The sequence below is a fragment of the Condylura cristata genome, unplaced genomic scaffold, assembly GCF_000260355.1.
Source record: "Condylura cristata isolate star-nosed mole 26May11 unplaced genomic scaffold, ConCri1.0 scaffold00007, whole genome shotgun sequence".
NCBI classification, from domain to species: domain Eukaryota; kingdom Metazoa; phylum Chordata; class Mammalia; order Eulipotyphla; family Talpidae; genus Condylura; species Condylura cristata.
In genome coordinates this window covers 18,232,625-18,245,243 of record NW_004567108.1, presented here as the reverse complement: position 1 = coordinate 18,245,243, position 12,619 = coordinate 18,232,625, and the positions used below count along the sequence as shown (strand labels likewise).

At 39.8% G+C, this 12,619-nt stretch overlaps 1 protein-coding gene across 2 annotated transcripts in view; it reads left to right on the top strand.

The window, feature by feature from the left end:
- Positions 1-8,522: 8,522 nt before the first annotated feature.
- Positions 8,523-12,619, top strand: part of FYB (FYN binding protein) — an 80,730-nt gene continuing 76,633 nt past the window's right edge. For both annotated transcript variants that reach the window (XM_012721787.1, XM_004678419.2), the window contains exon 1: positions 8,523-9,651. In XM_012721787.1, the coding sequence (XP_012577241.1) occupies positions 8,523-9,651 (1,129 nt within the window). The remainder of the gene's footprint in view (positions 9,652-12,619) is intronic.

The following is a 12,619-nucleotide window of genomic DNA, read 5'->3' as shown; positions in this document are numbered from 1 at the left end:
TCTTCCCCCTGCTTTGACGGACCAGGAACAGAGAACACAGGAAAAATAAAGAAAGTGTCACAACAGCCAGTGCCTGACATAAGACAGGAGGGAATGATGACACACAGTGACTTCTGTGGAGTTTCAGGCCAGTCTCCTGAGGAAACCAGGCCAACTTCACCTGTGTTGTGGAAACCAAACACACACTTCCTGGATAGACCCACCCACGCTGGGCATTTTCTCGTTACTCTACTGCACCTCACAACCAGAGGCACAACAGAGCGGACTGCTGGGTTTATCTGCTGTTCTTCACCTTCATGACTCACTGAAAAAGTCGCAAAGGGTTATCACAGGAGGGTTGCTGCCACTGTTTCCGTCACCAGTGCCTCCTACCTATGCCCTTACCCAGTCTGCAACACTCTGCTCTTGCCCCAAGAACTCAATTTGTGGTGAGAGGCATGTTCCCACATCCTGTTGCAGAGGGGCCTGATCTCTCCAGACAGAGCACAGCTAATGGGATCCATCACAGCCCATTTGCAGTGAAATGGGGGTTCTGTCAGGCAGAGAGTTCTTATGGTTAGATTTATGACTGGGACTTTAACATTCTTTAAGAAGCTAAGGAAATATTTCCCCAACTATTATCTGTGTGATCAATCATAGTGAAATTCAAGTAAATTAAGCTCATCAGCCAGGATGTTTAATACTTTATTCCCATAATGTATAGAAAGAAATGGACCAGGCATTAGAGAGACATTTTTTAGTGTTTCTCTGTGTAGGCGGGGTGGAGGGGTGCTATTTTTGAGGAAGAAAAATAAAACTGGGACCCTGCTTTTACATCTCTTTGGGGACATTGAGTGTACCTGTTAAGTTGATATATTGTGATTTCTTAAATACCTAAATATTTAGACACTGTTAATGGCGATGAAAAAAAAGGCTGACTTTGACTTCCTTATCTGCAGTGCAACTGGCTGTATACCATCTTGTAAGGCTTTGTCACAAGTACTGTATTTTCAGCCAACTTCCTTTAACTCTCCCTTTACAGCTGAAAGCAATTAAAGCATCTTTATTTTATAATGTCTAACAGTAAAGGTTTTTGACATTTATTTTCAAATTAAAACAATTTTCTTTTGGACGTTTCTTGCATATGAAGTCTCTTTCGAGAAAAAAGACAACTCACTGTGTATCTGTGTGCACACTGGCATGCGTGTGTGTGTGTGTGTGTGTGTGTGTGTGTTGGCCAGGTGGGGGAGGGCTCAGTTGAGGGCAATATATATGTTATTTAATCTAGCGATATAACCCATGAGATTGAATAGTTAAGTGCACTCAGTTCCATTGAGTCTCTTACGAATTTTCACCAACCTGCTTCCCTCCTGAAGGAGAGTAAGTTTATTTGAGTAACAGATAAACATTGTACCTCAATGTCTTCTGTTATATCTTCCTGTCAGTCTTTGGCTGCATGACTGCTCTGTGTGAGAACCTCAGATGCAACCTGACACAATCTGGCTTCTCTGTGCATCCCGCTGCCCTCACCTGCCTCCTTGTGCCTCTGCTGGGCTTGACTGTGGTCTCTAAAGCCATGGGCAAAACCCAGGCTGCTTCCTGGAACATTTTCCCTCTGCAGACCTGCCTTCTCCTAGCATCATGTATCCTCTGCTGCCACTACACCAGGGATGCTGTTCTGGCCGGTGGCGGTGGTGCAAGCAACACATTTTCTCATTTGAGAAAAACCTACAGTTCACAGCAAATAAATCTAGGGCAGTGACATTCCATTTCAAAATAAAAGAATAAAAAGAAACCCACACACAATAAAACTAGATGATGATAAAAGAAGAGAGAGAGAGGGGAGGAAGGGAGCATTGGATGCAATCTGGGTAAACTGTTGTTATATACTCTCTCAGGATTAGAAGCATTAATGCAATAAAGTAAAACCATTTTTCCAGGGGCACTATCTAAAGAAGAACAGCATTCATGAGGGTGATTCATTCTCCTCTTACTTTAATTGCAAAAGTGATACAAACACACCTTCAGGAAGTAAAATTAGGCTACAGAGTTATTTTGAATTCAGTAGCTACCCACTACCCATGGACATTGTTTCTTTTGCACTTTACAAAATCAAACTTTACAAATGTGGGACTGCGAATGGCATGGCACCTTGAAAACAATCTCTAGTTATAGCTTTTTTATTATTCTTATTTAGTTAATGTACCGCTATGTATTGGTTAAAAGTATATTCTAGTGGGAAAGATGAAAGGCAGACTGTGGGAAGGAGTCTTCAGTCATTCAGACACCATTAACTCTCAGCGTCCCTTAACATCAGCAGAATTCTTTGTTATCCTGTGCATTGTGGGATGTGCAGTGTCCTCCCTGGCCTCGCCCTGTTAGCTGCCAACAAGACCCCCAGTTGACCGCCGCCGAGTAGCCAATACCCAAAGCATGAGAAAAAGCAGGAATACTGGCCCTCCCTGGTGGCGCAGCGGGTTAAAGCACAGCACTGAGAATCTGAGGCCACTTGCGCATGAGTTCGATTCCCGCCTGCCCCGGAGGAGACCACATGGCGAGCCAGACCTCTCCTGGCCCGCCCGCTGCTCTCCTGGCCCGCCCGCTGCTCCCCTCAGCAGTGTACTTCGTCCATCTGCCTGTTCTGCTCCCCACTCTGTCTCTGGCGAATCCTCTCACCCTCCGCATCTCTGGCCTGTACCCCAGTTATGCACAAATAAATAAATAAATCTTTAAAAAAAAAAAAAAGCAGGAATACTGAAAAGTGTCGATCTCAAGTGAAACAGAAGTCTGTTATCAATAAAATAATTGGATATTTTTAATGAAAATATGTTTTATATCAATCATAGTTTATTTTTGTATAGTTTATTGATGTCTATCCTAAGTGCTGACTTAGCCTTTGGTTAAGTATGTATTTGATTCACTATTTTTGCTATAAACAAAATAAGATTTTCTAGAACCTGAAAGGATCTAGCAAAACCTAAAGGATATAGCAAAATCACGTTTGCTGACTGCTGTCTAGTCAGGGGCTGTGACAAACATCATAAGTATTTACCAGTGAAAGAACATAATTCTGAGGAAGGGGAGGCTATGTTGTGACCAAATGAAATTGATTTCTACCCTGAAAGTTCTACAATTACATCTATATAGTCGTAGTACAATGTATGTGAGTACTCAGGGCTAAATATATATAGATACATAGCAAATGGGAATAATAGTAAATGTTTCAAATATCTTTGGAGAAGAAGTGTCACCTAATTTAAGGTAAAAGTTTTCTTTTTTTTTTTTAATATACTACTGGGCTCCCTGGTGGCACAGGGAGTCTCAGCTCTATCAAACTGTAGCCAGACTCTGCAGCACATGTTCTATCCCCAGCCAGGGAGCTGACCCACATGGCTCAGCAGACCTCTCCTGTCCACCCACTGCCTCCCCTCGGCAGTGTACTTCAGTCAATCCGCCTGCTCTGCTCCCTACCCTGCATCTGGTAAATCCTCTCATGCTCATCTCCTGTGGCCTATACCCCAATTCTTACATGCATAAATAAAATTAAAATAAATCATTTAAAAAAAATAAAATATACTGAACTCTCAGGTGTTCCAGATTAGAAAATATGTCTTCTTCAGAAGAAGTAGATGCCCAATCTTGAAATCATTAAAATTTAAAGTCTCTGTAAACAAATATAAAGTCTATAAAGTGTTAATAACTGAGGAAACGAAATGTAAAGTAAATGTCTTTTTTGTCTTCACAATTTTTCTGTAAATCTGAAATTTCCTTAAAATATATATACATATATATACACACACATACATACATACATGCATACATACATATATATATAGTGTGTGTATATGTATATATATAGTGTGTGTGTATATGTGTTTATATATGTATATATTTATATATATATGTGTGTGTTTTTAAACAGATCTAAAATATACTATGCACTGATGTGGACCATTGACAAAAGAAAAAGAATTATTGTCAAAAATATTAATTACTGGGATTACACAACCAGGATGGTTGCTGATCTACAGTCAGCTGTATTGTGAATATCAGCTGAATATCTGTCCTGGTAGCAAAATGATGCCGAGCAAGGGTTCCCATTTGTACCAACACTGGGCTCAGAGAGATATGTGTGTGTGCATGTGTCTGCTTATTTTTATATATTTGAATATCCATGGTTTAGAATTATACAAAAGAAACTGATAAACAGCTGTTGCCTCTTCTGGGGAAGTTCACCATGTACTCTATTCTAGTTTTGAAAGTATAAGGGAACAATTAATAACTATCCCAGAGCAAGAGGCATAAATGTATTCTCTACTGGTAAGTCAATATACAATCACCCCTGAGCTGGGGAACTAGTGCTAGAAGTTTCAGGGCTTGCGGCAGTTTCCCTAATTCCTTCATTTAATGATATGTTGCTCCTACCCTTTCGTTTGTTTGTGTTTTAAAAAACAGCCCTTGAAAGCAGAATAGATATTCAATCTGTAATGAAATCAAGAGGAAGAATGTCAATAATTTTTGTATCATTTTTACTTTTTATCATTATCGTTAAAAAAGAAATCTAGTTATTAAGGTAAAGGCAGAAGCTGGGTGTGGAGAATTTCAACTAATAACCATCTTTATGAAGACACTAAATAAGCATAGTTGCCTCTGAAAGGAAGCTGTCTGTGGAGCTCAGGCTATTGATTTGCGAGACATGTTTGTAAAACTCAGATGCTGCTGCGATTTCTTCAAAGTGTCTTTGTTTCTTACAAAGCGTCTTGCTTCCTCTTTCCTTGTCTTTGAATATCCAGTGAAAGTTGCAGTATCTGAGTAAACCAACTTTGAGCACAGTTAACTCTTGATTGTATTGTATGGTATGTGTGTTCCAGCCACCTTGATATAAAACTAAGACAAAGCATTAACTGCTGTAACCTCAGAGTTCCATCACCTGCAGAAAAGATACTAATGAACTAGGGAATTAGAAGAGACAGTGATGGCAGGTAATCATTGGATATTTATCATGTGCAATTCTTATCTAAGAACTTTGCATAACACTGGACCAATTAATCCTTAATTAAAAAATAAACCTTGTGAGAAATAAGTATTATTACTGTTCTCATTTTAGAAATGAAGAAAAGTGAACATCAGAGGGGTTAAGAAATTGCTAGATTGAGGATCAAAAAAAAAAAAAGCAATGCAATAAAGTAAAAACGAAAATCCACTAGCACTATAAACAAGAGACATTCTACCGGGATGGAGGGGAATAGGATCAAAACTGGGGTGGGAAGAAAACGCACGGACTATGGTGACGGCTTTTGGGTGAAGTGGTAGTGGGAAGCCCACGGGGATTACAACCAAGATGAAAAAAATGCACAAAATGAAGAATATTGTAAAATATATATTATAATTTTTTAAAGTAAAAAAAACAAGAAAGAAACAGCTAGATTGCATAGCTCATAAGTGGCAAAGTCAAGGCCAAGCTGTCTGCAGTCCCATGCTTTCTCTGCAGTTCCACCTCCCAGTCAACACTTCTCTATTTTCTAAAGTAAAACCACAGCATGGACTTTGACGATGGGTTAGTGCTGTCATGGGTTTTCCCCCTTAAAGTCCAATATGTAAAGCTGGGGTCATGAAATAGGATGTCTCTTAAATCATTTAGGTTCTGTTCCCTCTCCGAGGCAGAAAGATGAACCAGCTGATGTCTAAGACTTCAGGGATTTTATAAAAACAGAAATGCCTCCCTCCCCCACTTGTTACAGGAATTTTTTAGTTATCTTACAAATGCAGCATGTTGACTCTTCCTAATAGCTCAGTGCACAGGATTATTATTTCCTTGATAGAGTTTTTGCACACTAAGGCCAAGAAGACATGTGCACGTTCATAGCCTAACTCAGATCTCTGTAGACCCAAGCCCAGAGTCTTGTTCCCGACTCCAAGCCTGGAGTCTTGTTGCTGAATCTGTGTTCTAACCTATCAGGTAGGCAGTGTCTTGTTACAAATCAGGAAACATTATATATTTAAAATATAAATTGTAAAAATATAAGTCTCAAATACAAGAATTTTCCATGGAGATACACTTCCATGTGGGAAGCAAATTTTTGTCTTGGCTATTTCTTCCTGCCTCTTGTGTTAAGGTTTGAATCCTCTGCAGTTGTGCTCTTCATGGAGGCCTGACAGAGGACACCTCTTTTCTTTTCTTTCCCCAACATCAAGCTCTCTCTACTAATTTTCCCATCAGATGCTGCTGGGGATTGCTTAAGGGTTCAGGAAATCACGGGGATAAAAATATGGTCACAGGAGGCAAAAACATAAATTTTCCACAACTCAGATATTAGGTAATAAAATAAGGAGCAAAAATCAAACTAGAAAATGCATCTCCTATCTGCTTTTCTCCTTCTGCCTAAATTCTTTACTACCACCCTACAAATAATACATGCTCTATAGCTTGGTAAGGAATAAACTTTGGATAAGGACACTATTCCTTTTTAAAACCACTCTTTAGAGTATTCAGCTCAGTGCTAAATGTCCCCACAAATGTAAATTAAAACCCTGAGGGGGCTGGGCTGGGTCCAGGACTTGTGAGGATACGGAGAGGACTGAGGCTTACCAGCCCTAGACAGACGTGAGCCTGATTCCCAGGACTCGGAGTCCCGGCTCACTGGCCTTGAACATGCTATTTCCATTTCTAGTAATAACAGTGTTCATACATTGAACCCATGTGTGGGTCAGGTGCATGTTTTACAAATTCCATTCTAACATGCTTGACAATTCTGGCACCTAAGTCTTACTATCCCATTTTACAGATTATACTACTGAGGTCTCTAATTAGTAAACTAGGTTTTGAACCAAGTTCTTCCTATGCACTTTCTATGATGTTCTCCTGCAGTTTCAATCTCTCTTTCCTGTCCTGTGAATTGCAGTTAGATAATTCCATTCTCTAAAAATGAGACAGGGCGGCAGAGAAAACGTGTGGTTCACAATGAAGCACATGTAGTACGCAAGAAATGGCTGTTCCTGTTATTATAAAGAAAGTAACAGAGGGCGTGTGGAAGTGCCTGAAGTGCTACATGAGGTAAGAGGGAGAAGCAAATCTTCCTGGCTGGACAGTGGTTTTGTGGTCTTGAAGCAGATCTTGAAAAATGGAGTGTGTATGGATATGTGACAATACTAGATGGGAGTGAGAAGTAAGAAAACATTTTAGGTGAATTTTAAAGTACAAAAATGAAATTTGTCACGGCCTCATATTTCTTCAGTGGTTTTTTCCAAAGCTTCAGATATTTAAAGCGTCATGTATTACAAAAGGAACTAGAAAATTTAAATTCCTTACTTTTGAGAGAAAGAGTAATCACACCATGAATTCTCTAACATTTTTTTTAAGATTGATTTATCTGTGCATACAGAATCTGGGTACAGGCCAGAGGTACAGGGGGTGAGAGGATTCACCAAAGACAGAGTGGGGAGCAGAACAGGCCAACTAAGTACACTGCTGAGGGGAGCAGTGGGCGATACAGGAGAGGTCTGCTGCGCCATGTGGGTTACCTCCCTGGCCAAGGATCGAACTCATGCTGAAGAGGTTTCCGCTAGCTTCATAGTTCTGTGCTTTAACCCACTGTACCACTAGGGCGGGCCCAAATTTTCCAACATTAAATTGGATTGTAGTCACAGAGAAGAGGGTCTGCCTGCCACCCTAACATTCTTATTCTATATAGATAACTGTGTAGCAGGACTCGAGATAAAATGATAAATGTCACTATAGAAGAGACAAGATGAACAAGACCAGAAGACTGAACTTCAGGTTTCTCAGACATCCTTGCTGCTTCCTGGTCGCATGTCTTGGGTGTCCCAGACAGTGTCCCCTGCAGTCAGTTTTGAAAGTGAGCATACTTAGCCTGCTAGCCCACTTCCAGTTGAATCACCAACACTAGATATTTATAAAGAAGTAGGAAAAAACTCATTTTATTACTTGGACATAAAATGAGCTTTTCTGCTACAGGTTCCATAAAAACCTAAAGCATGTAGACCTTAAATGTGGATAAGAACAAAAGCGTTCTCATAAACCACCAAGTTGCTAAACTTGGCCATGCTGTAGAAAGCTTGCAACCTAAATTTACAGAAAACTTACTTTCATTTTTTTAAATGCAGTTCCTGCATAAGAACCTCGACTATAAGATATGGAAAAAGTCCTTTGTGAGTCACTTAAATATGTTTCAGGTAAAGTAAAATAGGTGAACACCAATTTCAGAATAAATCCAAGGAGACAGACAGGCAGGCAAGAGGGGAGTGGTTAGTTACAGCAAGACAAAGACAATGAAAAAAAAAAAAAAAAACACCGAAGGAGTGTACCACAAGAAAGCTTCCCCCTTAAAGAAACTCTCACAACTTATTTTGCCATAAAGGAAGATAAATGTTACAATATCTCACTAACCAATCAGCATCGCCACAAGCCTCAAACCAGGAAGCCCTTTAATGTGTAGTATTTTAAACTGTGCAGTAACTTCTGACTCTCAGCGAGTTTTTGTTCCCTATGCTTGTAGGATGAAAAAGCAGATGTGAAGTCACTCATGGCGAAGTTTAACACAGGGGCCAACCCGACAGAAGAGGCCTCCTTCAACAACCGGCCCCTCAAAGTCGCAGGGCAAAACTCACCTTCAGGAGTACAAGCTAAAAAGAACTTATTCAACAACCAAGGAAATGCCAGCCCTCCCACAGGACCTAACAACGTATCTAGGTTTGGGTCCCCAAAACCACCATTGGGGGTGAAACCATCTTTTGATGAAAAACCTGACAAGGAGCCCAAGCCGCCATTTCTAAAGCCAAGTGGAGTGGGCCAAAGATTTGGGGCTCCAGCTAACTCAGCCACCAGAGACTCTGAGGTAAAAGCAGGATTTCTGAAGCCTGCAGGCCCCAAACCCATCAACTTGCCCAAAGAAGATCCCAAACCTGTATTTCCCCGGCCTCCTGGGAATAAGCCTTCACTGCAAAATATAAACCAAGAGCATGACTTAAAGCCACCAGGCCTGAAGCCCAAGTCGAACCCTGCAACCCAGGAAAATGAACAGAATCAAGTGTTTCCGAAGTTGGCTGGGGTTAAAAACAAGTTTATGGCTGCCACACAAGAACATGAGGCCAAGACCCTCTTCCCCAAATCTGCCTTTGGTCAGAAGCCATCCCAGAGTATAGATGAGGAGGAGGAGAGCCCATCTAAGAATGTGTCTGTACAGAAAGGACCCCCGGGTTCCCTGGGATCCAAGTTCAGAGCAGGTCCTCTAAAACCAGCAAGAGAAGACTCTGACAATAAAGACCATGGAGGTGAGACCTCAAGCTCGCCTTTTCCTGGAGTAGTTCTGAAATCAACTACAAACAGAGGAGGCCCAGGCCTCTCCAAAAATGTTGAAGAGAAGAAAGAAGACAGGAAGATAGATGCTGCTAAGAATGTCTTTCTGAGCAAAATGAATCAGGAGGAGTTGCCCTCAGGAGCTCCCCCTGCCAAGTTCCCTAAGACCCCTTCTAAGCTGACACTAGGAGGGCCTTGGAGCCAAAGCCAAGAAAGGGAAAAGGGGGACAAGAGCCCCGCAACCCCTAAACAGAAGTCATTGCCCCCCCTGTTCACCTTGGGCCCACCGCCGCCAAAACCCAACAGACCACCAAATGTCGACCTTTCGAAATTCCGAAAAGCTGCTGCTGGAAATGGTGAGTTATTTTCTTCTTTGCTATTTGCCATGCTTTGTTCCACAGCAAAGAGTGTATTAGCTATGGGGGAGAAATTGGAACAAGGAAGGCTCCTGTCCGTGGCACATTTGTTGACTTTTCTTTGGTATCTTTTTTCCCTTGATGTGGGAGGTCTGAAAAGGTAGAAGACCTCAATCCTATATAGTCATTCTGGGAGAAAATTACTTCATGGGCTGGTTTTGGGAGTTGGAGGAGATATTTGGTCAATATGTCTTTTTGCTTAATGATAAGCATTTCATAATGTCCTTAGTTAGGTTTCTTTTCTTTAGAATAAGGCCTACTGTTACGGTTACTACCACAAAGAAAGAAAGATGGGCAAACCTCTAGGTCAGTGCTTCTCAAACTAGGGCAATTTTGATGCCCATAGGACTATGGCAATGTCTGAAGACACTTTTGGTTATCACCACTGAAGTGTGACCGTTGGTAAAAAGAAGCAGTGAGGCTGCTGAAGACCCTACAATGCACAGCCTTGCTCGGTCCAAAATGTCAACATGACATAAGTTGAAAACCCTCCTCAGTGGGATTTTAAATATTCACAAATCTGTTTCCAAAGCTCAATATTCATATGAGATGAACAGAACTCTTGGCACTGTTTTATATTTTAGCTATTTTCCATTTCTTAGTGAAAATTTCTTGAACTTTCTGATTCATGAAGTGGTTCTTACTCGGGAAATAAACCAGACAAAGGATACATTATTTTTCTGGGTAAATGGTTTAGTTTAGTTTTTATTCTTGTTAACCAGAAATGTTATCACAATACTATGGCACATGCAGTAATTTGATATTCAATGATTTGGTAAAGATTATAACAGTGCATAGTGAACAGAGAAGCTCACTAATGCTTGAAATGATTAGTATTTTAGGCAAAAATGTTTAATGTGTATTATAAGGAGGGAAAGCATACTGATAATAAACACTTCATTATTAGATCTATTTTTCTAAAAATAATGGTGTATATGGTCTAGTTAAAGGCATCCTAGGTATAAATATTGGTGCTCTTTTTTTAGCTCTATAGGAGCATCTTGCTATATGTCATCTTCCTGAGAACAGGATTTCTTGGAATTAATAAACAGACCAGGTAATCAAATCTCTTATTAATCTACTATATAGGGAACGATTTTGGAATGAGTCTACCCTCATTCATCTTCCAAAAAGAGGCAGTCTTGCTACACCTTGTCATTCCTTACTGTCATCTGCCCCTTTTAATACTGGTCTGTAATTCAGAACTGTTATTTTTAAAAGGATCTCAAAGATCTTTTTTTATTTCATTTTTATATCTCTTTCGTACTTTTAAAAGGGAACTTTTTAAAAAGTAGGGAAAAAGTCAAATAGTGAGTACATCTGAGTCCAAAACAGCAATTATAAAATTATATACAGTGAAAAGCCACCTTTAGTCCTTGTGCACCATTTATGGGGTCTTCCCAGGCTTTTTTCCATAGTAATCATTCTTGTGAATTTCCAGGTTTGTCTAAAGTTTTGTTCTGCTTGCACAAGTAAATATAACAGCTACTAATCAACCTTGCTTTATTCAAGAAGTAGAATACTATGTGCAATATTCTAGTTGTTGCTTAAAAGGAAAGCAATAATTCCATATATCTTCCCATAGTTCAACAAGAGATAATTGTTTTTTAGAACTATGTGATATTCCAATAAATGGAGGACACACTTAATTGATTTAACAATTTTTATTGTATCCAAACTTTTGCTACTAGCAGTCATGCAACAAAAAAAAAATAATCTTGTAAATGCAATAAGAAGTATTTGCTATTTGAACACACAAAAAAAATTCTTAATTGTCAGGTCTGCTCTCTCCTGACCTTATCACTGCTATTTTTCCCAAATCATGCTAGAAATACTGTTAGTTAACATTCAATTTAAGAAGGTTAAAACTATACCAGAATTGCAAAGTATATAGTGTTCAAATTAATGTTTCAGTTAAAACTCTATAGTTTCCCAAAACTCTAAAACAATTTTCTTAGCCTTGTATCTGATTCTTACCTGATTTCTCAAGCTCTCTATCTTTAGCCTGTTTGTCTAATAGATTAGCCATAAAAATATTTATCATGTGTCAAGGATTAGTTCTATAGCAGAAACACTCCACCCTGCTATTCCTCCCAAGAATTTAATGAAATAGAAAATCTATGCAGAAACTCAAGCCCAGAGGGATTAGGCTGCTTGCCAGAAGTCACAATACAATCAAGCAGGGGGAAGCTGATGCTCACTTCTCAGGGATTCCAGAGTCTCTGTCCCTTCTCCTGCCTTCCCTGTTGGGTTACCTCCCTTAAACTTCAAGTGATCGTGAGATAAACCAGGCATAATTTCAACCCCCAAATCTCCATCCTCTCCTTTTCTCTGTCCTTTGGTTGAAACATGTCATCATCATTCTTATTATAAATGATATAGTAATATATTTATATAATAATATATCAAAATGAGACCAGCCTGCTTACCATTACTTATTTTGTGTACAAGGATAATGTAATTCTTGTTACTTGCTCGGATTTGTCCTCTCATCAAAATCTATTTACTCTAAATTTAGTAAACTTAGCAAACTGCTTTAGCTCAGAAGATAACCCCTGTCAATAGACTTGGCGTTCATCTAAATGGAGCTTGTATGCAAAATTAATGTATAACAAGGTCTAAGCTGTAGACTTACTCAGTTTACCTACTTGTCAACCATGAATTTCAGTAAAACACATTGCTTTTCTGAATGTGGCTTAAAAGCTAATAACTTTTAGGGTCTTCCTGGTAGCACAAGGTTTTATCTCTGCGCTCTGTGGCTCTCTCTAGCGCGCGTTTTTTCTCTGTGTGGGTCTCTGTGTGGGTCTCTCTCTGCGAGGCTCTCTTTTGGCAGCGGAGTCTCTTGTTTCACCCTCTGCTCCCCTCGGCAGTGTATCTCAGTCAATCTGTCTATGCTCTCCACTCTGTC